This window comes from Furipterus horrens, unplaced genomic scaffold (genome assembly GCF_987537825.1).
Source record: "Furipterus horrens unplaced genomic scaffold, mFurHor1.1.pri manual_scaffold_4, whole genome shotgun sequence".
NCBI classification, from domain to species: Eukaryota; Metazoa; Chordata; class Mammalia; order Chiroptera; family Furipteridae; genus Furipterus; species Furipterus horrens.
Genome location: NW_028327174.1, coordinates 124,044,364 through 124,070,522, shown reverse-complemented (window position 1 = coordinate 124,070,522; position 26,159 = coordinate 124,044,364). Strand labels below are relative to the sequence as shown.

General features: G+C 39.1%; 1 protein-coding gene across 1 annotated transcript; it reads left to right on the top strand.

Moving 5' to 3' along the window:
- On the top strand, window positions 1-25,391 carry ZNF367 (zinc finger protein 367). Its single transcript, XM_090275770.1, has 5 exons — window positions 1-858; window positions 14,593-14,743; window positions 18,335-18,454; window positions 19,725-19,863; window positions 23,722-25,391. Exons 1-5 carry the CDS (start codon window positions 463-465, stop codon window positions 23,942-23,944), a joined length of 1,029 nt encoding a protein of 342 aa, XP_090131896.1. The 5' UTR covers window positions 1-462; the 3' UTR covers window positions 23,945-25,391.
- Window positions 25,392-26,159: the final 768 nt, after the last annotated feature.

Here is a 26,159-nt window from a genome sequence, read left to right as displayed (position 1 = left end):
GGTTCGCGCGGTCTGTCACTCGCCACTGCGGCCAGCGGGCAAGGGCCTCGCGGCAATCGGTTCCGCCCAGGCGCGAAATGTAACGCGGGAAAAGTCGGAGTGGGGACCACAGCGGCAGGTTGTTATTTTCGGGGGTTCAGCGTCTTGAGTTCTGCTTTCCTGTCACCTCAAGCCAGGCCGCCCGCTGCTTCCCTTCGCTGCACCCTCCGTTGGGGAGTACAAAGAGCGGGACGAGCGGGACCCAGGGCTGAGGTCCAGCACCGACCACCCGGTTCCCGCCCAGCTGCTCCGCTCCTTCTCTGGCCGCAGTACAGGAGGATTCCGGGAAGCGTCTGCTTGCCATGAGCCGGCGGGACTGAGAGCCAGCGACGCCAAGCAGCGCGGGCGAGCCGAGCAAAGGGCCCGATTTGGGCTCAGGGAGTGTGGCCAGCGGTCGCCGGAGCTGCAGACCGGGGCGGGACGATGATTAGGGGCGTAGAAGCACCGATGGCGGACAACCCGCCGCAGCCTCAGCCGGTCATCTTCTGCCACGATTCCCCGAAGCGGGTGCTGGTGTCGGTCATCAGAACTACCCCAATCAAGGCCACGTGCGGCGGCGGAGGGGAGCCGGAGCCGCCCCCGCCGCTTATTCCCACTAGTCCTGGCTTCAGCGACTTTATGGTGTACCCGTGGCGGTGGGGCGAGAACGCGCATAATGTGACGCTCAGCCCCGGTGCCGCGGGGGCCGTCGCTTCGGCCAACGTGCCCACCACCGCCACTCAGCACCCGGGGCTTCGGGGCCGGGGCGCGCCCCCTCCTGCTGCCTCTGGGGGTGAGGACGAGGAGGAAGGGAGCAGCACAGACAGTGGCCACCTCAAGGTGAGCTGGGCGGGGCGCGGGGCAGGCGGGCGGTTAACGGCACAGCCGAGGAGCCTGCAGCGCCCGCTGACGGACGCTGTGCGCGGGGCGGGGCCGAACCGAGTTTAAAACTCGGAGTAGCTGGCGCCGCTGCCGGGCAGGGGCGGGTGACAGGACAGTGACGTCACTGCCGCGCGCCAAAAAACGGGCCCCTGCAGCGGGGTGGACGCGGCAGTGGTCACGTGATGCAGGCTAGGGGCGACCGGGCGGACCGGAGGCGGCCTGCTAGCAGGTGCAGTGGCAGGAAGCTCAGCCTGGGGTCACAGAGGAGGTGGGTCCCCACTCCCTGCAAAGCGCTGGGCTGACCGTGGGGTCCTCGAGGGAAATGGCCGCTTCCTTGAGCTGTTTACTCTGGGTTCGAGGACGGAGCTGTGCAGTTTGTGCTCCGTCTCTATAGATATCTGGCCGCGCTAAAGTTGCTTTGCAGAGACAGCTTAAGAGAGAGAAGGGACGTCGGGGAATCTTCGGCAGTGGAAGTTGGGCCTTTCCTGCCTTTCACCCATCCGACGTACTACTTTGCTAGGTGCTGAAAGACCACCGTGGCATGGGACGCTGTTGTCGCTAACCTCGACTTGATCGTACTCGCAGACAGTTTAGAGCTGGGAAGGATGTGACTACCTGGTTAAAACCAACAATTTTACGGATTAGGCAGTTGAGGCTTAGATAGAGATTGGTGAAGGGACCTTTCCAAGGTCACGCACCTAGGTAATGGGAGAGTTGGGACTTCGGTTGGGCTTCTGTGGCTCCTAGTCCTGAAGCATGTGTTCGGTGTGCCTCTCCGCAGACATACTTACTTTTATAGACTGTGAACTTCGGGAAGGTAGGATTATGTCTCTTTGCTAGACATTTCGATTTTAATACCTTACACACTGTAAATATTGAATAAAGGGGCTCAGTAAATAGTTATGTAATGAATGAATGGTGCTATTATATGGTTACTATTCAGGTTCTGTTTGTTAACTGGCTACATAAAATAAGCAGTTTGCCAAAGATAGAACAAGTTAATCACCTAGTGGATAAGTGCATCTGTATTAGCAATTACTGCATGTGTAAATTGAAATAAGTTTGATCATTTTACATGCAGTAGCAAAATGTTGAAACTGTTGAGTCCAGAGGAAATCGATACACTTTATATTGCTAATGTCATTGTTATTAAAGAACTATCAAGTTAATGAAACTCTATGCTTTGACACTCTTCAACTCTTGAATCTGCACTTCAGTAAAAATTTGAAAGGTCGATTAATAGAAATGTTCATTATAGTGCTGATCTCTAGGTGGCCCTTAGTAAGATGGATAGGTGTCCTAGATATTCTTCTGTGTTCATAACTTTTTTTGGATAAACACATAGATTAGATTATATAGTTGAGCAGCAAAGCCATACATGCACAAATACTTGTGGAAGATTTTGGATTTATTATTAATTATAACAATGTAACTTGGGATTACCCAAGAAGATTAATATCATAGAAGAATGAAATCTGTTCTTTTTGGCCTGACAGACTTATTTTCATACAAACATTTTATAAAAGTTGATTGCACAATGCATAGGTTTGAGTTTTATTTCCACTTTGTCCACCTCTTTTCAGAGATAAAATATACCAGAAGTTATGAAGAACATGGGAAAGTGAAAAAGGTTGTTTTGTATTTCACTTTTTTCCTCCTCACAGTTTTTCATATTGTAACTGATAAATTGTCAGAGGAACTGATTTTAACTTGTCCTTTTATCAATGAAGCAATCCAAATACAGCTCCCAAAATTCACTAATTTAGCTTGACAATCTTGCAGGGTTGTGAGGAGGTGGTGGTGGGGAGTCTGGAAAGAAGTTACATAGTTTGATTTGTGGTTATTACCCTTTAGACTAAAAGCAGGGAGTCCCAGTTCCCTTTGTTTGCTTCCTGAAAGTGCTTGTATTTCTTTTTCTCCGTGTGCATCATGGGTGAATCATGCTGACCGAATCTGCTCACTTTTTGGGAAGACGGAAGACAAGTCTGTAATAAAGCTGATGCCAGTAACATATGCCCCGCTATCCCCTTCTCAGTGTGTAGGTTAGAGGCAACAACAGCTATGGGTTTGAGAACAGCGTTTGTGTTAATTTGCTGTCTGTTTGTTGCTGCTGCTCCCAAGGGAGGTGTTGGGGTCCTGCACACTGGGTAGTAGCTTCTGCTTGCTCTGTTGTTTGTTCCTCTCCAACTCTGCCTCCCTTGCCTTTGGGGAGAACATGCATCACCTACCCACTTATTTTGATTCCTCGTTGCAAGATTGCTTAGCACTTTTGCGGGTATAATTACATATTAACGTTAGATCTTTTCCTGTGGGATTTTGAGAGGTAAGGGAGCAGGTCTGATTTTCCTCTGCCATAAGGTATTTCAGGCCTTCCCATCTTGCGCCCTTGTGCCCAAGAGGTTACTTCTCTACTGTGGGACCTGTGTGGTTTGGTTTCTCTGCTGAGCTTCAGATAACATTCACCCTTCAGGACCTGCCAGCTGCCTATCCTCGGTTGCCTTTCTATCATGTAAACACTTCAATCATCTAGACTGCGCACAGCCTTACAAAGAGCTGATTAGTACAGAGTAATTACTACCATATTAAACATAACATGTTAATATAGTAGCCACCATTTATTGCCTGGCACAGTGAATGCTAGGCTCTTAGAGTGTTTTGAATTCTTTTCCTAATTTACCTTGTTTACCTGATGAAGGAGGAATTAGAGAAAAGAGTCCCCAAGATTAAGTTTAGTTACCATCATGGTAAGTGGCAGAACTGATTGGAACCTTCCATAGTCCTTGCTCTTAATCTCTACAAGGGGTTCCTCCTGTGTATATCATGTGTGAATTGCCTTTAGGGGTTTATTATATTTTTAAAATAAACCTAATGCAAGTAGACTTACCACATACTATTTATACCTATCTATGCCTCATTGGAGATGCTTTATGAGGGTACAGACAGTAATTCAAATTAAGATTTGGAAAGTTTTGCAGATAGGCCAAGGTGGGGAAGAGTTAGGATGAAGCTATGGGAGCCATAGGAAATTTAGATTTAAATCTGACTTCAAAAACAGAAATATGATAAATTACATTTTCTCAATTTCTTGTCAATGTACATATGCCTATTTTTGAGTCCCATTTTTCTTTTCCTTCTAGGTTGTGTTTGATTTTTTGAATTTTACTTTGTATAAAAATGTGTCAAGGACTTTTAGTTTTTTTAGCAATCACATGAATACCAAGTTTGAATATAACCTTTTCTAAAGCCTAGGTAAATGTGTACATTATACCAAGTGGTTTGAGAAATAACTCCAATTAAAAAAAAAAAAATCCTCACCTGAGGATGTCTTCCCTGATTTTAGAGAGAGAGGGCAGGAGAGTGGGAGGAAGGAAGCTGGTACCTGCCCTAAATGGGAATTGAACTTTCAACCTTTTGGTGTTCTGGATGATGCTCCAACCATCTGAGCCATGCGGCCAGGGTGAGAAATATCCTGAATTTTATTTAAGAATTTTAGCCCTGGCCAGTGTGGCTCAGTTGGCGTCATCCCATACACCAAAAGGCTGCAGGTTTGATTCCCAGTAAGGGCACGAAATACATGGGTTGCGGATCTGACGCCCGGTTGTGCGCAAAGGGGAGGCCATCAATTGATGCTTCTCACAGCAATGTTTCTCTCTCCACCTCCCCCCCAAAAGCAATGAGAAAAATGTCCTTTGGTGAGGATTTAAAAATGATAATTTTTAGAAAGATTTTATTTATTTTTATTTATTTTAAGAGAGGGAGAGAAACATCGATGTGTGAGAGAAACATTGATTGGTTGCCTCTTGTACTCCCTCAACCAGGGACCTGGCCCGCAATCGAGGCATGTGCCCTGACCTGGAATCAAACTGGCAACCTTTCAGTTGGTAGGATGATGCCCAGCGCACTGAGACACCCAATCAGGGCAAAAAATAATTTTAAAGTTAGTTATTGACATTGAGAACTCAAAACATTTATGATGAATTAGTTTAGAAAACACTTTCAAAGTCAGTAAGCTACCTTCTGAAGGTATTGAAATTTTATTAAAAAAAAGAAATTTTATTAAAAAAAAGAAATTTACTGAAATATGCAGTTTTAGTAGTTTAATCATTTAGCTTCTTTCTAGTAGCTTATTTTGCAGCAGTTGCCACATAATACTGATGTGGTGTCTTAGAATTTGTTAAATTTTTCTGGCAAATCAAGCAGTCTTAGCAAGATTTTTCTCTTAGGCTGTAGGTATACTTGGTTGCTGATGAGACTTTATTATCATCAAAATGTAGCTTCTTACTGCTATGGCCAAAATGAAAATAATCCTTTTTTAAGCAGCACTGCTTATGTTTTATATGTATAGTTAAAAGGTGCTCTTTATTCATTGATTTAGGGCATTAAGTGCTTGCTTTCTTACCTTGCCTAATTTTCTTAGTTCATAGAATGCACTTAGTGAAGCCTTACTTGTATATGGCTCGGATGTTGTTTTGTTTAGCTTTCCATTTCTCATCTGGTAAATATAAATGCATGGGTTGTAGCTGAAGCAAGATCTTAGAATTGCTGGGAAGCAGCCAAATGCCTGTTTATTTTATTTTTTTACCAAAAACATAGACTATTAATAAGTAATATTAAAATTTTGATGTTAATTAAGTAATCATTATTTAAAATTGTAATAGCTGCATATCTCAGCTAGCCTAGTGATCCTGCTGTGCCTCTGGCCAAGACCTCACCAAGATGGCATCTCAAATGGAACATGCCATGGAAACCATGATATTCACGTTCTACAAACTTGCTGGAGATAATGGCTACTTAATACATTGCATACGGGTAGTGAGAATTCTTGTCATTTCTAAAAGGCATTTAAATTCCCTGGTACGCAACGTGTTAACAAAGGAAGACCTGAGAGTACTCCTGAAAAAAAAATTCCCTGGATTTTTGGAAAATCAAAATTACCCTGTGGCCCTGAACAAGTTAATGAAGGACCTGGACCAGTGCTGAGATGGCAGAGTTGCTTTTCACTAATTGCTGGGCTCACCATCGTGTGCGATGACTGTTTTGTGGTACACATGAAGCAGAAGGGGAAGAAGAAGGCAGCACTGAGCAGTTCTTTGCCCTGATAAGAGTTCTTCCAATGCGCTGCTTAAGGAATCTCTGCCCTACAGCTTCCCCCTGTGTAAGGATTTCATGAGCAAATTGGGACCCTTAGAAAATGTACAAATAAAATTCCACCCCCATTTGACAAGAGAAAGAAAACTTAATTAAAGCCTTATAAGTGGGGAGGTATGAGGGGACTAAAAGGTAATGGAAAAAATACAATAAAGATTAAATTAAAGATAAAAAGCCAGGTAAACTTTTGATTTTTATATTGTTTGCATCCTCTTGCCCTCAAGAAACACATTTTATTTTTAGTTCTTAAAAAAATAAAATAAAATAAAATTGTAATAGTCAATAATATGTTTTTATGTATATAAAAATATTAATATTAGGAAAAGGATTCTTGTGTGGCAGAGGAGTTTTATCACCAAGGTTTTTAATTAACCTGATTTCATGTTCCATTTCTTAACAGAATCGCCTATTTTTATGGATCATAGGTGCTATATTTGTTTAGCATTTAAAAAAATATTTAAAAAAATTATTTGTGATATGACCATAACCAGCAACAATCTGTACAGTTATTGTGGCTCAATATATGATGGCAGTGGATGCTCTTAATTTTACTCATGGTCAGATCCCTCTTTGCTGATGCTGGGTGAACAATTTTATCAAGAAAGACTATAGAGCTAAATGAAGCTAGTGAGGATTAAAGCCAAGGAGTAAAGGAGGTGAAGCTGAAAGTGTTTGATAACCAGCAATAATTGCCAAATTGATTTGCTAATTTGGCCTTAAACATAAATAAGTTGAGTTCAATTTGGACCTTGCCAATTCTAAGCTTCATTGTAAATGGAAACTCGAGAACCATGTGGTGGTCTTTAGAAGCTTTTGCTCAGAAATCATGCATGAAATTTCCACTCATATTTTAGGGGTCAAAGCAAGTTATGTGGCCTATGGGTGCTCACACTGAGAGAGGGGCAGTGAATATTTTTACAATAATATAACCTTTCACAGTACCTTTGCACATTCCTTTTTGGTCAATTGTGGCCAAAAAAACCCAACATAAAATTTACCATCTTAACCATTTTTCAGTGTTAACTATGTATATATACACATTGTTGTGCAATAGATCTCTTGAACTTTTTTATCTTGCAAAACTAAAACTATACTCACTGAACTCTTTTTCTCTCTGCCCACAACTCCTGGCAACCACCCTTCTATCTTCTGTTTCTAAGAGTTTGACTCCTTTAGCTACTTCAGTTAAGTGGAATCATGTAGTAGTTGTCTTTTTGTGACTGGCTCATTTCCCTGAGCATAATGTTGTCAAGGTTCAACCATGTTGTAACATATGGCAGGATTGCCTTCTTTTTTAAGGCTGAATATTCCATTGTATCGTATGTAACATATTTTCTTTACCCATTCATCTGACAGTGGGCATTTAGATTGCTTCCACCTCTTGGCTGTTGTGGAAATAGATTTTAATATCTAAGAAAGTTTTTGGCTCTGGCGGGGTTGCTCAGTCGGTTAGAACATCACCCCAACATGCCAAGGTTGCAGGTTTGATCCCTGGTCAAGGCACAAACAAGAATCAGTCAGTGAATGCATAAATAAGTGGAACAATGAATCAATGTTTCTCTTCCTCTCTCTCTAGAATCAATAAATTAAAAACTTTTTAAATATGATTTATTCTGTAAGGTTAACTTATCTATGCTGAGATTGAGCTTTTCAAGTAAATTTTTATTTTAGGTAAGTTTTAGATGTATAGAAATATTAAGATAGTACAGAGAGTTCCCATAAACCATATACCCAGTTTCCTCTATTGCTAACATCTTACATTCGTATGGTACATTTGTTTAAATTAATGAACTGAATTGATACGTTATTACTAACTAAAGCCCATAGTTATTCAGACTTCCTTTATTTTTTTAATTTAGCTGAAATTCATGTAACAAAATAACCATTTTAAATTGTAATTAAGTGACATTTAGTAATTCACAGTGCTATGCAACCACCATCTATATATCAAGTTCCAAAACATTTTCATTACCCTAGGAAGCCCTATATCAATTAAGTAGTCACTCCCTATTCCTTGCTACAGTTAGTCTCTGGAAAAAAACTAATATGTTTTCTGTCTCTATGGACCTGCCTATTCTGGATATTTCATTACATGAAATGATATAATATATAGCCCTTAGTATATGACTTCTTTCACTTAGTATACTGTTTTTGAGGTTCATCCACTTTGTAGCATGTATCATTTCTATGGCTTAATAACATTCCATTGTATATGTATATGTACATTGTACCACAGTGTTAAAAGTTTCCCACAGTGATTGAACCCTTTACACTCCCATCAGCAATGTATGAAGCTTCTGTTTTCTTTATATCCTTACAAAAACAAAACAAAACAAAAAAACCCACTTTAATTTTGTTTCTTTTTTTCTTAAATATAACTTAGTTGGGATGAAGTAGAATCTCACTGTGGTTTTTTAAATTACTTCCTTTTCTTTGACATTTATTGTGGTATAATTGACCTCATTATAGTTTTGATTTGTATTTCCCTAATGACTAATGATGAGCATCTTTTGATGGGTTTGTTGGCCATTTGTATTGTATAGCTACTATGGAGAAATGTGTATTCAAGTCCTTTACTCATATTTTAATTGGGTTGTCTTTGTTGTTGAGTTGTAAAAGTTCTTTATATGTACTGGATGCTAGACCCTTAGTAGATATATTATGATAATAGTGCAACTATCCTCAATTATCTATTCTTTTGTCATCTATGGTTTTGGTGCCATATCTGAGAATTCATTGCCAACCATAAAGTCATGAAGATTTATTCCTGTTTTGTTTTAAGAGTTTTATAGTTTTTTGCTCTGACATTTTGATACATGATATATTTCGAGTTAAGTTTTTATATATTGTGTGGGGTAAGGGTCTAACTTCATTCTTTTACTTGTAGAAATTAGTTATTTCAGAACCATTTGTTGAAGAGATTATTCTTTCCCCATTGAGTGTTCTTGACATCATTGTTGAAAATTAATTGGCCATAGATATGGATTTTTTCTTGACTTTCAATTCTATTTTATTGGTCTATGTCTTTCATTATGCCAGCACCATACTATCTTGATTGCTGTTGCGTTGTGGTAGGTTTTGTAATAGGGAAGTGTGTCTTCTTGTTTTGGATGTTGGAGTCTCTTGCATTTTTGTATGAGCTGAGGATTGCTTTTTTCTATTTCTGCAAAAAAGGCCTTTGGAATTTTGATAGGGCTTGCATTTAATCCATAGATCACTTTAGATAGCAATTGCTGTCTTATATTAAGCCTTCCAATCCAAGAACTATATACCACACGTTTTCATATGTCGTGTTTTGTTTTCATCCATGTCAAAGTATTTTCTTATTTCCCTTGTGATTTCGTTGATCCATTCGCTGTTTAAGAATGTGTTGTCTAATATCCGTATATTAGTGAATTTTCCAGTTTTTCCTTCTGTCATACATTTATAGTTTAATTCCATATGTGTCACGGAAGATACTTTGGATTATTTTAATTTTATAAAATTTATTGATATTTGCTTTGTGGCCTGACATATGGTCTATCCTGGGAAATGTTCCATGTGTACTAGAGAAAAATGTGTATTTTGCTGTTTCTGTGTGGAATGTTCTGTATATGACTGTTAGGTTAAGTTGGTTTATAGTGTTACTCAAGTGTTCCATATCTTTGTTGACCTATCTAGTTGTCCTATCCATTAATTGCAAGTGAAAGTCTCCAGCTATTTTTGAACTGTCTTCATCCCTTCAATTCTGCTACTTTTTCTTCATATAGTTTGGGGACTCTGTTGTTAGGTATGTGTGTATTTATAATTATCTTTTTCCATTCTTTTACTTTATCCATTATGCTAATGTCTGCCTCTGAATTGGAGAGTTTAATCTGTTTAAAGGTTTTGTTTATTTATTTTTAGAGAAAGGGGAAGGGAGGGAGAAAGGGAGAGAAACAGCAATCGGTTGGTTGCCTCTTGCTCATCCTCAACTGGGGACCTTGCCTGCAATTGAGTTTAATCTGTTTAAAGGTTTTGTTTATTTATTTTTAGAGAAACGGGAAGGGAGGGAGAAAGAGAGGGAGAGAAACAGCAATCGGTTGGTTGCCTCTCGCTCATCCCCAGCTGGGGACCTTGCCTGCAATTGAGGCATGTGCCCCGACCAGGAATATGACCTTTTGATGGCAGGCCAGTGTTCAGTTCACTGAGCCACACATGCCAGGGCTAATCTATTTATATTCAAAGTTATTACTGATATGGAAGAATTTACTTATGCCATTTTGATTTTTGTTTTCTATATGTCATATACCTATTTTGTTTCTCAATTCCTCCATTACTAACTTCTTTTTGTTTAAGTGATGTCTTTTTTTTTTTGTAGGTACCATTTTCATTAATACAATCGTAGCTTCTATAGTATTAAAAAAAAACTGTTCCTATACAGCTTTGTACCTCCTCCCGTTTATTGTTGTCACAAATTACATCTTATATTGTGTTCTCATTAATATTGATTTATAATTTTTAATACATCTGGCATTTGAATTTTAAATTCTGTGGGAAAGAAAAGAGGAGGTATAAATACAATAATTCTGATATAATGTAGTTACTTTTACTGGTCTTTTTTATTTCTTCATCTAGCTTTGAGTCATTGTCTCCTGTCCTTTCATTTATGCCTGAAGAACTACCTTTAGATTATTGTAGGGAAGGTCTCCTAGCAATGAACACTTTTAGCATTTGTGTAGGAATGCTTAATTTCTTAAAAAAAATTGTTTTTTAAAGTGTATTTTTTCATTGCTTTTAGAGAGAGGAAAGGAGAGAGAAAAGCAGAGAGAAAAACATAAGTTGGTTGCCGGCCCCAGGATCATATGCCCTGATTGGGAATTAAATCTGTAATTCTTTGGTTACAGTTCAAAACTCCAACCAACTGAGCCACACTAGCCAGGGCTAATTTCTTTATTTTTGAAAGATAGTTTTGTTGTATGTAAGATTGGGTTGACTTTTGATTTTTCTTTCAGCACTTTAAACGTCATCCCACTGCTTTCTATGGTTTCTCCTGGGAAATCAGCTATTAATGAACTTATCTGTGGGCTCCTTGTATGTGATGAATTGCTTCTCTCATGCTACTTTCAAGATACTCTGTCTTTGTCTTTTGATAGTTTGATTTAATATGTCTTAGTGTATCTCTGTTTATTATTCTTAAAGTTCATGGAGTTTCTTGGATGTTTATAGAGTTTTCTCTTATCAAATTTGGGAAGGTTGCAGCCATTATATCTTCAAATATTCTCTCTGTCCCCTTCTCTCTTGCCTCTGGGTCTCCAATTATGTGTATGTTGGTATTCTTGGTCTCAATGTTTTTATCCCCTCCTCCAAAATTTGTGAGTTCAGATCCTGACCTGCAAAGATGATGATGTAAGGAGGTGCTTTGGGAGGGTGCTTAGGACGTGGGAGCCCTCAGCAAAGAGGTTCTGGACAGATCCCTTTCTACTTGTATCATGTGAGGACACAGTAAGAAGGTGCTGGCTATGAACCAGGAAGAGGGCTCTTATATGATCATGCTGGCACCTTGATATTGGGTTTCCCAGGCTCCAGAACTATGAGAAATAAATTTCTGTTGTTTGTAAGTTTACCAGTCCATGGTATTCTGTTATAGCAGCCTGCAGACTAAATTAACACATGATTTTCCAGGTGTCTTAGGCTATGTTAATTATCTTCTCAACTTGATAATTTAAGTTGAAATTAGCTGATTCTTTCTTCCTCCCCTTTCAGATCTGCCATTAAAACTCTGCAGAGAAAATTTTCATTTTAGCTCCAAATTTAAAAAAAAAATAATTTCAGTTTCCTTATTGATGTTCTCTATTTGTTGAAATAGTGTTCTCCTGATTTCTTTGTCCTTTTACAGTCTTTGTCTACTAACTTCATTGTCTTTTTCTATCAAAAGTATATATGGACCATGTGGGGAACTGCGCCTTGTGGTTTCAGGAATTGTAGACCCAGCCGTGAGCCAGGCTTCCCCATCCTCGGGAAGTTTTTTAAGTCTCACCAGAACACTGGAAGGCTGTGCAGGAGACAGGACTGAAGGCCATTCAGAGGGTTTCCATGGAAATTGGATTTAAAGAATGCTTATTGTGCTTTGGAGTTTACTCTGGTTTTCTTATCTTTTAGTTAACTATATAAACAATCTCGAGCAATGAATATATGAAACCTTGCACCTAATGCCAGTGTGGCGTCAAGATGTTGAGTAGACCCTGACACAGACTGGTCCCTGTGCCCTCTATATTGATACTTGTCAGCTGTAATCCAGGCGCCTAAAAGCTATTGATGATTTATGAATTTTGACCTTGTATCTCCAATGCGTACCCTTCTCAATAAAAAACATGAGGGATGGAGGTCTTGTGCCTTCTCCAGTAGAGGGAACAGCCACACACCCCCACACACACCCCCCACCCCCCCGCAGACTAAATACAGTGTCCTGGATAAGTTTGGTCACCGTGGTTGTGAAACCTGCTGGGCAGAGTAATTTCTAACTGAGCCTGTGGCGTTGGAGGCAGCTCAGCCTCATTAGGCGCCCAATGTGGGGCAGATCAACCTCGGCATACTTTTGTTTCTTTGCGTGCTTTGTAGTATTTTCTTGAAATCTGGATGTTTTGAATATTATAATGTGGTAACTCTCGAAATCATAATCTTCTCCCTCCTCAGAATTTGATTTTATTGTGTGCTGTGGATTCTAGTTGATTGGCAACTTTTCGAGACTATTTTTGTAAACTATTTTGTTGTCTAAAGTCTGTTTTTTAGCTTGAGGTCAGCTCATATTTTGAGAGAGATCTTGAATGCCTGGAGCCAAAAAAAGAAAGGGAAAAAAACTTCCAATTTTTGCAAAATGGCTCTGTGCTGTAGCTCTTTTTTACTGCTGTTTACAACTCTTCCTTAGCCTTAATTTCCTGCTTGTGCAGAGTCTACAATCGGCCAAAGGTGAAAGTTTAGTGACTTTTCAGGTCTTTTCTGAGCATGCTTCCTGTCCTGGGCAAGTATGTAGCTTTCTAAATTCCTATCTTTAGGATTCATGGGCACTTTTCAGTGCCGTAATTTCCCAAAGAAACTCTCCCAGTTTTTCCTCCCAGGTTCTTGGTATATTTCTTTGGCTCAGTTGAATTCTTTTGCCCCAGGTGGCAGCAAGTTGTCATTTGCCTCACAAAGGTTTTTAACTGAGCTCTATGTAGTGACATTTCCACCCTGGGAGTTCTAAGTTAGACAAAACAAAGACAAGTACCTTGCCTCAGCCCTTCAGGGAGCCCTCCCCCCCCCTCAGGTCAAATCAGACACAATTCTTTCAAATCAGACTCTGCTCTCTGGAACCAGGGAGTAGGTTCCCACACTGAGAATGAAAGCTGCTGTCTTCAAGACCACCTTGTAGGAGGGAGAGGGGCAAGGGCAAGTAAAAACTGCTGCAAAGCCTCCCTACTTTTTCAGTTGCCTTTTTCTTAACTCATTGTTCTGAGTTGCTATAAATCTCTTATTTTCTGGAGTTGTGACGAAGATGATCGTGACAGCTGAAGTTTTTAGTGATCTGTGGAGGGACGGGTCCTTGAAACTACTACTCTGCCATTTTTTGGTGATGTTGTAACGGAACCCATGGGCTGCTCCAATTGAAACAGAACCCATGGGCTATTCAGTTATTACGGGCCTGATTGCCCGCCGCCAGAAGCGTAACTCTCAATACCAGAGTTTAGTGAAAAGAAAAAGAATTGTTTATTTAATGGCTATATAGATTTAGATTATTTGCGTATTTTTGCCATTAAGTCTTATTTTCTTTTAAAACACCCATGAACACATAGTTCTGCCTCCCCCTACCAAACCAGGCTAGTTTTAGAAAAGCTAGAAATAGTCTTTTTACTTCTTAGACACAGTTAAGCTTTACCGGTAGCTGCCAATCATTCAATCCTGATTGGGGAGGTTTTGCCTGTGTTGTGTTGCCTGCCAGCTTCTAATGCAGAACTGCCTGGACTTCCCAGCCTCCTTGTAAACTGCATGGAGTTTTCCCCTTCCTTTCAAAGCCGCATGGTGTTCTCCTCCTTCCTTGCAAACCGTGTGGATCTCCTTTCCTCTCCTCTTCTCGAAACTGCATAGAGAGCCTCCTTCTTAAAACCCCATGGAGAACCTCTTCTCAAAACCTCATGGAGAACCCTGCTAAAAAATGTCTGCCGCTTATTTTTAATTCCCTGACTGCGTCTTGTAACTCAGTGGGCATGGTAACCAGTTCTGACCATTCATAGAACCTTGTTATAGGCTCTGTGTGCTCTTTGTGTACCATTCCATGGTCCAAAACCCCTCACATCTTCTTGGGGCCTTGGAGGAACCAAAGCCATTTGTGTAACAAAGACACTTAGCCACTAGCCACGGGCATGTGAAGGCATCCTGAAAGCTGTTTACTTTCCCCATCCCCCAACCTGCAGGCTCTGGGGAATTTTGGAGATCCCCACTCTGTAACAATGTCACTCAAGAAAGATTTTAAAAATTATTGATTATGATATTTTGCTTTAATGAGTGGAGGCCAAGAAATATATTAATGTTTATATAAATTGTTAACAGGATGGAATTCGACGTGGTAGACCCAGAGCAGATACTGTCCGGGATTTAATAAATGAAGGAGAGCATTCGTCCAGCAGAATTCGTTGTAACATCTGTAATAGGGTGTTTCCACGGGAGAAATCACTCCAGGCTCACAAAAGAACTCATACTGGTAAGTTGAGCACATTTTAGAAATACCTAACTGAAAGCTGATTTGATGTTTGGGCTTATAAATTAATATTTTAGTTGCCTTATATATTCTTATGGTAGTTTTTAAAAATAGGCACTGCGTATGTTACAGGACCAAGATTCCTGTGCCCGTTACTTCAATAGATCAGAGTTTTGAAGTGAAGAAAGGTTTATTGATCAAGAAGATCTAGCTTGAGAAGATGAGAGAAGTAGTTCTAAAATACATGTTTTTTTTTTAATTGTATTTTTTTCATTACCATTATCCTCCTTATACCCTCTTCCACCTCCTTCTGCACCCCTCCCCCCAATCACCACACTGTTCTCCCTGCCCATGAGTCCTTTTCCTTTATTGGTGATCCCCCTCCTCCTCCACCCCCACCCCTGACTTCCCCCCAAGAGTCTGGAATTGGAAGGGAGGAGGGGTGAGGCAAGGGGTGGGTATAGACTAGACAGGTAGGCCTTGAAATGGATCCAAAGAAGAGTGAAATTTCTCAATCCCTTTGTTCCTGTTTGGTCCGTTGATCCCCACCCCCGCCCTTACCCCTGCTGATTTGAGTCCAGTTTTAGAGACTTCTGTGAATCTTTGAAAAACAGGCATTACTTTGTGCACATTTCCCACCCTTGAGGATTAGGGGAAGCACACTCCATGGCAAGGGGCTGCTCTTGGAAGAACTTAAGCCTCAAGTAGAATTGTGTAGTTAATTATCATATCTGTAGCAGGGACTATTAGCCCAAGGGCAACAGAGGAAGGAAGACTTCCACTGTTACAATGACAAGTAAATCGCTTTCTTTTTTGGTGGGGAGATACGGCTTTCTGAATCACATGACTTCTAAAGTTATAGGGTAATTAATCCAATAATCATAGGAACCTTATTGCTGAATTGAGTTTGATCTTTCTACCTATCTGATTTTTACTTAATATACCCTTAACTTGTCTGCATAATTTAAACTGATTTGCAGACCATACACTAAAATAGTAATTGTCAAGTTTTTAGTAAAATTTCTAGAGCCGTCAATCTGCATGAGTGTTTGACCTAGCCATTAAACCTAAGGTGAAGTATAATTTTTCAGAATTAAATGTATTGTAGGTAGCTATTTTCAAAACTGACATACTCATTTATTTGTGTAGAGAAATTATACTTGCATTTAAAATATATAGAAAGTGAACAAGTAATATAGAGAGACTCCTTGTTCTTTCCACAGAGAAAGCTGGCCTCAGGAGGAGGCTTATGGTTCTAATCATGGTATCTAATAATTTACAGATGAGGAAACCGAGTTACCTAAAACCAAATGCAACTGCCTTACAGGCACTCATATCCTGAAGTCTAGAGCTATGCTGGCCATTATAATAGCACATCTGGCTCTTGAACACTTGAAATGTGCCTAGTCTAAAATGAGATGGGCAATGTATGTAAAATACACTTAGTATAAAAAAAATGGATGATATCCTTAATAATTTTTGATATTGATTACATATTGAAATGATAATATTTTAGATATATTGGCTTAAATAAAATATATTATCAAAATTAATTTCAGCCAGCCCTGGCTGGTATGGCTCAGTGTTTGAGCTCTGTCCTGTGAACGGAAAGGTCACAGGTTTGATTCCCAGTCAGGGCACATGCCTGGCTTGCATGCCAGGTCCCCAGTTGGGGTTGCGCGAGAGGCAACAGATCGATGTTTCTCTCCCTCTCTTTCTCCCTTCCTTCCCACCTCTCTCTAAAAGTAAATAAAAATCTTTACAACAAATTAATTTCACCCATTTTTCTTTTTATCTGTGGCTATTAGAAGTGGTTTATACTTTATTTCTGTTGGGCACTACTGGTTTAGAACTTGGGTTTTTAACTCTAGTTCCCTATTTTTTCTATTGTTTTTACAGTGATTACCAGTTTCTTTTTTCCTTTTAGTTTTTTTAAAAGTTCATTTTTTATAATATTTTTTCCATTACCAGTTCCTTCTACCCCTCTTCCACCTCCACCCACTCCCCTTCCTCCCCACCACAATCACTACACTGTTGTTCTTGTGCATGAGTTCTTTTTCTTTGTTATTTTATCACTCTCCTTTTAGTTTTTCAAAATATATATTTTAATGTTGTGCTAGAATATAGTTTTCTTATCTGAGTCCCTGAAAAAGCATGAAGTTTAAATTTTAAATTATAAACTGTGGTGGCCAAGAAGTTTTGACTTTAGATATAATTTAGTAAAAATAATTTAGTGAATATCTGATTTTGAGAAGTTTTGTATTTAAAAAAAATTTAATTAGTCTGAAATATTCCCAAATAACTGGTTCACAGGCTGTAGAGTACGTGTTGCCAGTGTAGATAAGCTTCAAGACCGTGTGGCATAATGAAAAGATCCCTGAGTCCCAGTTGTGGTCACCCACCTGTGTGTCACCTGACGTGATGCTTACAGGCATCTGCCTACTACACTGCATGTCAGTAAACTGAGCCCAAGATCCCCATGCCATAGCTAGGTTCTAATAGTATGTGCTTTGTATAAAGCTGTTCTCTTACTATTTTAAATAATTCCCCATCTCCTGGGTTTTATGAATTTGTCCAACTATCACAACTATTTAGTACATTTCTAAATAATGAGAAATTTAGGGAGGACTAGTTAGTGTTCTTTGAGTCATTATTGGAAGAACCAGAGTATAATTGTTAATCAAAGAATATTTTTTCAAGAAGTAATTATGATTCAGTAACATTTTTGAACACTTTCTCCAGCCTAGTACTGTATTGGGTATAGGAATTGAAATGGAATAAAGGTATTCTGCATCTTTGTGTAAGGAGAGTACCATGATACATAAACAACATAGGATATTGAGTTAGTGAGGGGATACAGAGCTCCATTATTTGAAGGTAGAAGGAGTTTCATGAGAGCCTACAGGATTGAGAAGATTTGAATCGGCAGAGAAGGTGTAGTGTTTGCAAGGAGTAGAACAAGATAAAGAACTGCCTCTTGGTTATAATGAATCTCAGGAATGAAGTAAAGATAAACCCTGCCCCCTAACCCTGTAGCTACATTACAAACTTTAGGGGACCATTTAGAAGTCAGCAGATAATTTTTATTTTTCTGAGGAGTGTAGTGGGGTTTAGATGATTTAAGGGGGTAGTTGCTATGATGAAAGCAAGAGTTCTGTGCCAGCTGCTTTGGAAGTGTTGTGCAGGTGGACTGACTAGTGGGCAACCAGGGCTTCTAAGTGGAGGAGCTGCCAGTGAACCAGGGGAAGTTGCAGCGGGAAGTAGGAATGGGAGAAATTTTAAAAAATTGGCAAGAGGTTGTGATTTGGATTATGGGGAGAAAAAATGTGGGATAAACTGAAGATGATAACTTCAAGGATTTGAACCTGGGTACCTAAAAATTCAAGGCTAAAGAAAACATTGTGCTTCCAAGTGGATAGCTACTTGGTATTGTGAGAGTGCTGTCTCTTTTGCATTTTCACTTGTGGCTTTGTAGAGGCTGATCTGTTTTGTTGCTGTTTGGAGTCATGATCAATATAAAGGTTGATATTCTCCAACTGACCCTTCTTCTCACCTTATTGTCTCAGAAATAACATATAACATTTTTCTACTTAGGTGAGAGACCTTACCTGTGTGACTACCCAGACTGTGGAAAAGCCTTTGTTCAAAGCGGACAGCTCAAAACGCATCAGCGTCTTCACACCGGAGAGAAACCTTTTGTTTGTTCAGAAAATGGTATGATGTTAGGAGTTAAGTTTATGTAATAACTAGTTATGAGTTAGTAGTTAAAATATCTTTTGCTTGAATTTTTTGGGAGGATTTTTTTGATCAAGATTTTACAAAACAGCCCTGACTGGTGTGGCTCAGTGGGTTGGGCATCATTCCACAAACCAAAAGGTTATTTGTTTGATTCCTGGTCTGGGCTCATGCCTGGATTGCGGGTCAGGCCCTCAGTTGGGGGCATGTGAGGGGCAACTACTGATGTTTCTCTCACACATCTGTGTTTCTCTTTTTCTCCCTTCTCCTCTCTCTAAAAATAAATAAATAAAATCGTAAAAAAAAAAAAAGATTTTAGAAAACACCATGCTCAATTTCTGGGAACAAATTGATTTTTTAAAATAAAGTGTTCTTTTTAGGTGAAAATTTTAAAAGGTAATTTAAAATGCTATATCCAGTTGTAGGCAGTAGAAAAATCTACAGCCTTTAGAATAAGCTTTTAGTCTGGTTTTAAACTTTTAACTGTTAAACCGAAGAAAGAATATTATTGTCTATACTTTCAGTGAAGGGGGAAATTTTACCATCTTAACACTGCCACGATTAGTAATTTCGTTTTTTCTTAAGTGATTTTCTTAGTCTTTTATCATAGTTTCTTAGGATTTTTTGTGTGCATATTTTTATGCAGTTATAATTGAAATTAAATACCATTTGTTCTGTAGCTTTATGGTTTTATTGATTACTGTCAGTGGTTACAAATGTCTATAGGCTTTTTCATCTAGTAAATTTGTTTACGCATATGCTAGTTATATCTGGATTTTTGCCCCTGACCCCTATGTTGTTCAGGGGTCAGCTATACACAATGATTGCCTCATTGTTGGATATTGAATATTTAATTTGTTTAAAAAATTTGTTACCAACAAAGTTGAGGGTCATGTTTTCCTATTTGAAATTTTATTTATCTTTTGGGATGTTGTCTTCTGATAGATTCAAGAATAGAATTCCAGGGTCAGAGGGTTTGAACATTTTTATGACTCATGCCAATGAGTCACTTTTCAGTAGGGCTGAATGCCTTTATAATGTGATGACCAAGAGGTGAAAGAGCCATTGTCCTCTGCCCCTTACTAACATTGATAAAATACTGTACTTAGGGTTTTTTTTCCCTCCTCCAATTTATAGAATGCTAAATCTCATCATCTTAATTTATTTTTCTTGGTTATCAGCGAAACTGAACATTTTCCATTTCTACTGGATGTCCAGATTCTGATGAGTGTTTTCCTCTGTTTTGAAGGCTGCCTTAGCAGATTCACCCATGCAAACCGCCATTGTCCGAAGCACCCTTATGCCCGGCTGAAGCGGGAGGAGCCCACTGATGCTCTCAGTAAGCACCATACTGTGGACAACCAAGCTGCTGCCCAGTGGTTGGCAAAGTAAGGCTCTCCCTAGAGTCCACTGCAGAATACCCACCCAGTGCATGGGCTGATGCTGGGGACTTTACAGTTCTGCCTTTTAAAATAAGTAGCTTTTATACACATTTTATAAAATAACTTGAAATGCTGCTTTATTTTCTTAAACCACAGAATTGTTAGAAGTGTTATTAGGATCTGTGTGATAGAAAACTACTATATGATATTAGTCTTGAGTGCCCAGACCATAATTTATTTTAAAAGCAAAAGTTTTTGCTATTTTAAAAGAATGTTTTATACATATTTAATTTGTTGTTAGTGCAACCCCTCTTCATTTTCTTATATTAGAATTAGACATGTGATTATTACAGGGATATCTATCTAGATATATATATATCTCTTCATAAAACCACATCTCTATAGACACAGATATATGTAGATATAGCTATATCTAGAGAGACGTTCTTCTGCAGTTCCAAAGAGCACCCAGTTTAATTTTTTTTTAATGGCAACAAGGTGTGTGGGGGATAAGCAGTATTAAAAAACTTTTCTAAAGATATTTTGATTTAAAGAGTCATCTCTTATACAAATCACCAGCTGCTGACTGTGCCACTCCCGAGCTTTATCAGCTTCCTCTGCACTTGAGATAAAGTCTGGAACCCCTGAGTGTGCTGGTGGAGCTCTTCTTCCCTCTGGCAGTGAAACTGTCTCCAGCCATCTGGGCTCATGGTTCCTTAGCACCACTCTCTCTATGGTTTCTTGTCCTTTGTGTGCACTGCTGCCTCTGCAGAATATGTTCGCTTCCCTCTTCATTTAGCTACTTGGCTCCTTCTTCATTTTATACTCAGGTTAAACATCACTTCAGGGAGTTCTTCCCTAACCTGCTCACCAACTCCCAAAACAAGCTTAAACTCACTTAATAAATGCTTTTATAACACTATATTTTCTTTTTCAAAACCTTCACCATATATAGTTATTTATTCATTTAGTGTCTGTCTTCTCTGCTGGACTGTACGCTCCATAAGGGCAGGGATTATATCTGTCTTGCTTAGTGTATCACTTCCTGCCTCCTTCTTCCTCCTGGCTGGCCTCCACTGCCACGTTATCTCTAACTTTGTCCAAGCCAGAAACTTCTTGGTCATCCTTGTCTTTATCCTTTCCCATCTACCCAGTGACTAACTGATGGAGCCTGCCTCCTTAACTCTCAGATTCAGTCCCTCATCCTTCTCAATCCAGTCTCCATGCTGCCACCAGAGAAATCTTTCTAAAATGCTAATGTGAACTTCAGTATGAAGCCTAAACCCTTTATTATGGTATTCAAAGCTCTTTGTTACCTGGGCCCAGTGGACCTAGCTAAACTTACCTTTTGCCAGTCTCATTTTGTAACTGTCCTTCAAGTCATCATGAACTGCTTGCATTTCTTTTTTATACATCCAAGTATTCCCAAAACTTTTCCAGTCTGAGTAGTCTGGATTTCCTGACATCTAGTAGTTGTACTTTTTTATATCTTATTTTAAAAACAGCTCTACTGAGATATAATTTACATATGAATAAATTGTACATATTTAAAGTATACAGTCGGATACATTTGGACGTATGCATATATATCTGTGAAATCATCACCGCCATCAAGATAGTGAACATGTTCTGGCCAAGATGGAGGTGCAGGTAGACACGCTGCATCTCTCTCCATAACTAAGAAAGAATACAGCTATCACAAAACTGGAGAAAACCAGAAGTTCCAGATAATCAAGCTGCATTGGAAGTTCAACAAAGATACAAAGAAGAAATACTCATCCTGTGGTAGGAGGGGTGGAGCCAGGTGGAGAGGATGAACGTGGCAGAGGTGGCGAGGCTATGGACAGCTGGCCAAAAGTGCAGTAACACATTATAAAAGCCGGGAGGGATACCTGGGAAGTGGTGCTCCTAGCACCAGACCAGACCAGACCATGCATCTCACAGTTCTAGCACCAGGGAAAATAAAGCCTCATTGCTTCCGACTGTGAAAACCAGTGGGGGTTGGGGTGGAGGAAGAAACTGCTGGTCTCTCAGCAGAGTCTGTTTGTTTAGGGGCCCCCCATGGTCCTAGAAGGTCTGCAGACCCACCCACTCTGGGAACCAAAACCAGGGCAACAACTAGAGGCACCAGTCCTTTATGAGAAGTGGGAGAAGTGCCTGGAAAAGGGGCAAGTGCAGAGCAAGCAGCATTGTTCCCTCTTAGAACCCCTCCCCCACATACAGCACTACAATGTGGTGGAACAGCTCCAACTGTACTGACAAACACCTAAGGCTCTGCCCCTTACAAAGTAACAGGTACAACAGCTCTACCTAAGACACAGAGCCAAACACAGGAGGATGTCAAGTTGAGGCAGAGAAGTATGGCCCGAAAGAGGAAACAGATCAATGTTCCAGTGGCAGAACTAAGCATTGAGGAGATAGCCAAGCTAACAGATACAGAGTTCAAAACACTGGTGATAAAGATGCTCACAGACTGGACACGTATGCTTGAGGATGGCAAACTCAGATGGGAAAAAGTGAAAGCTATGCTAAGTGAAATGAATGAAAATCCACATGAAATCAATGGTGAAGGGAAAGAAACTGGGGTTCAAATCAGTGATTTGGAACATAAAGGAAAAAACAGTCAACCAATACAGAATGAAGAAATGAGAATTGAAAAAAATGAGAGGCTTAGGAACTTCTGGGACAACTATAAACGTGCCAACATCCAAATCACAGGGGTGCCAGAAGGAGAAGAGGAAGAACAAGAAATTGAAAGCTTATGTGAAAAAATAATGAAGGGAAACTTCCCTAATTTGGGGAAGGAAATAGACATACAAGTCCAGGAAGCACCAGAGAGTCCCAAACAAGCTAGACCCAAGGAGTATCACACTAAGACATCATCATGAAAATGCCAGAGGTTAAAGATAAAGAGAGAATCTTAAAAGTAGCAAGAGAAGAGAGTTACCTACAAAGGGGTGCCTGTAAGACTATCAGCTGACTTCTCAAAAGAAACTTTGCAGGCAAGAAGGGACTGGCAAGAAGTAGTCAATGTGATGAAAAGCAAGGACCTACAACCAAGACTACTCTATCCAGCAAAGCTATCATTTAGAATGGAAGGGCAGATGAAGTGCTTCCCAGACAAGGTAAAGCTAAAAGAGTTCATCATCACCAAGCCCTTATTAAATAAAATGTTAAAGGGACACATTTAAGAAAAAGAGGATCAAAACTATGAACATTAAAATGACAACAAACTCACACCACCGCGTTCTCTCCACTCAGCTCCGCCCCTCCTACCTGTCTGGATGAATATTTCTTCTTTATATCTTTGTTTGTTCGACTTCCATGCAGCTTGATTTTTGGGACTTCTGGTTGTCTCTAGTTTTGAGGTAGTTGTTTTTCTTCTTAGTTGTGGAGGGAGACCCAGCGTGTCTGTCTAGACCTCCATCTTGGCCGAAAGTAAAATTTTTTAATAAGCTCTATGTGTTACAGATTAACCTGTAATTCATATTTTGTGGGTTTAAAGTTTCTCGTAGTTAACTCTGTGGGTAGGATAAATAGGTTCCTAATGGTTATTTGTTTTACTATTTCTGTACTTCTATACATTTTACATATGATCTTTAAAGCATCTATAGTTTAATGGCAAAAACACGTGATTAGAGGGTTGAGTATGACCCAGCATTGTCAGTTTTTGATTTTGGAAATCTGAGAATGCTCCTCAACATCTTGAACTTAAATTGTTTCCTCTGTATTGAGAAAGATATGTGATATATGTGAAATCACTTTTATAACTTTTTAAACCAAAACACATTTAATACCGTGGTAAAGTAAACATTTGAAAATGTCACGTATACCATTTAACTAATGCAAATGAATTTCCCGTAGGTATTGGGAAACAAGAGAGCAGCGCACCCCCACCTTGAAAGGAAAGCTCGCTCAGAAGGCCGATCAGGAGCAGCAGGACCCTCTGGAATACCTTCAGTCTGATGAGGAGGACGATGAGAAGAATGGTGCCCAGCGCCGGTTGCAGGAACAGCGGGAGCGCCTGCATGGAGCCCTCGCTCTCATAGAGCTCGCCAACCTGACGGGGGCGCCACTGCGCCAGTAGCCTGCACACTGACTCTTCCACTGTACAAAAAGTACTGCCCAGCGTACTTTAAACATAGATCCCTGGGCATAAGCTAAGCACCTTATTTGCTTATCATAGGCTGCTATTCTGTAGAAATTGATGAAGAATGTCATTGCCCCAGAATATGGGGTGAGAGAGAATTGCACTTTTTAAAATATGGTAATGGATTGTTGTAAAGTTTAAAATATTTTGTAAATATGGGACCTCTAGTACAGGGTAGGAAACTACGTATTGTGGGAAGCTAGATTTTGCAAGTTTAATGCATTCATTGGAAGCAGTTCTCACAGGAAGCACTTTTTGAATAAGACACTTTTATGAAAAAACAGAATGGAACGTGTAGCCAAAGAAGGTTAAGATAGATTATTTATAAGATCATTTTTAACAATGTATATTAGTATGTTTAACAATACTGTAAACACTGATGTAAGCAAGAAAATGTAAGGTGTGTGTAAGATGTATATTTTTAAATTGCAAAATAGTGTGACTAACAATACTAGAGAAGTGGAAAACTGACTATTTTCGAAGGTGTCCTAAGTTACAGACTTTGGAAGAAAAATAAATATCTGAGGATCTTGGTATGATGCGTAATAGTTCAGAATTTTAAAAATTGGAGTAAAATTAGTCTTATTCTATCTTTATGAGGCTTTACAACTTACTATGATGTTTAGGTTTGAAAAGCACTTGTCATCCCTTTCTTGTTAACTTGGGAACTTTTGCACATTTCATATTTCTCATTTGCTGAAATTGAGTGATTAATCTTGCAAAGTCTAGGTAAACTTGGTAATTGTTTTTTTTTTTTTTTAAATATGGGCCCTGTAATGAGATTTGGCACTTGGATTTTTATTAATAAAATGGACATCTGCGGGGTTTTGTAGTGAACTGTTTTAGATCTTTTGTTAGCAAACACTAAATTTTAATTGTATTGCTTGTTTAGAATTATTAGCAAATGAAAGCCTCCTATTTATATTGTCAGTGCATAAAGCTACCTTGCTTTTCAGAGTAACATGCCAAGCTGTTTTATGCTCACTAAATTTAGCTATCAGTTAAACACTGCAGAAAATATTAGCTACTCAAATAAATAAGTTTCTGGAATAGTTTTAACTGCACATGTATTAACTTGTGTGGTGGTTTTAAACCATTTTTCCAAATAGATGAAGTTTTTAAATACCACTTTATGTACTGAAGTGTGAACATAAAAATCAAGAGCTGAGCAGTTCACCTCCTTTATGTAGGCATAAACCTCCATTATTTTAGCTTTTGTTTAAGTGGTAACTAACATGCATAACTTGGTAAAATTTATGGATTGCTTAATTGGCGTAAACCTCAGAATAATAGAGGACAACATGAACTCTTCAGTGTCTTTTTATTTCTTCTTTGAATTGAAGAAGTAGCCTACATATATAGTTTAAACACTCTAAAATGTAGGCTTCTTCCCGAATCCCAATGTGTTGCAGCCAGTTTCACATATGTAGCAGCGGGGAAGGGGAGAGATGTAAATGTCTTGAAAAGGAGCGAAAGTTTGAAAGATGATGGTAATAAATAATGTACATGATGAGGACATACTTTATAAATGTAATCCTCAGTACAGTGAATTACAAGTCTTGAAAGATGTTTCTGTAATAAGAAAATTAATATTTGTAATGGTCTAAGAATTTGTAATCTGATACATAGAATTTTAACTTGGAGCACTTATAAGCACAGTAAGAGAGACTATAGCATTGAATTTTCTTGGTTTAGGTTTCAACATTTTCTCTAGATTTTTCCTCAAATATGACTTTAATGAACTATAAACAACACTTACTAGTCTTGGGAAATTAATAATTTGATGAAATTACATAAAGAAGGAAAGGCAGTAAGAATTTAAAAAATATATTCAAAAATAGTAAAATCTAAGGCCTTCAAAAGTATGGTTTTTCTCTGGTCAGCTTTTGTTAACTATAATAGTTATATTCACAGACATTTTTTACTTGTATAATTGAAAATTTAAGAAATTACAACTTTACTGTAGAAATATTTAAAATGTTCTTTTTGATATAAGCTATGTACTTTGACAAAATACATTGGCATTTAAAATTTGAGGTGTGTTAAGACTGCTTTTGTTTTTAAAATGTGGTTTACAGTCAGATTTTTGAAGTGTTTTATGCTTCATATGGCAAAGTTGTAGTTTGGCAGAGTTAACAGCATAAGAATAAAC

Bases quoted from the DNA above. Each gene is read 5' to 3' on its own strand.
- ZNF367 (XM_090275770.1), top strand. From the start codon at position 463: ATGATTAGGGGCGTAGAAGCACCGATGGCGGACAACCCGCCGCAGCCT. The intron at 14,744-18,334 runs GTAAGTTGAGCA...TTTTCTACTTAG, and splicing joins TCACAAAAGAACTCATACTG to GTGAGAGACCTTACCTGTGT. The intron at 18,455-19,724 runs GTATGATGTTAG...TCTGTTTTGAAG, and splicing joins TTTTGTTTGTTCAGAAAATG to GCTGCCTTAGCAGATTCACC.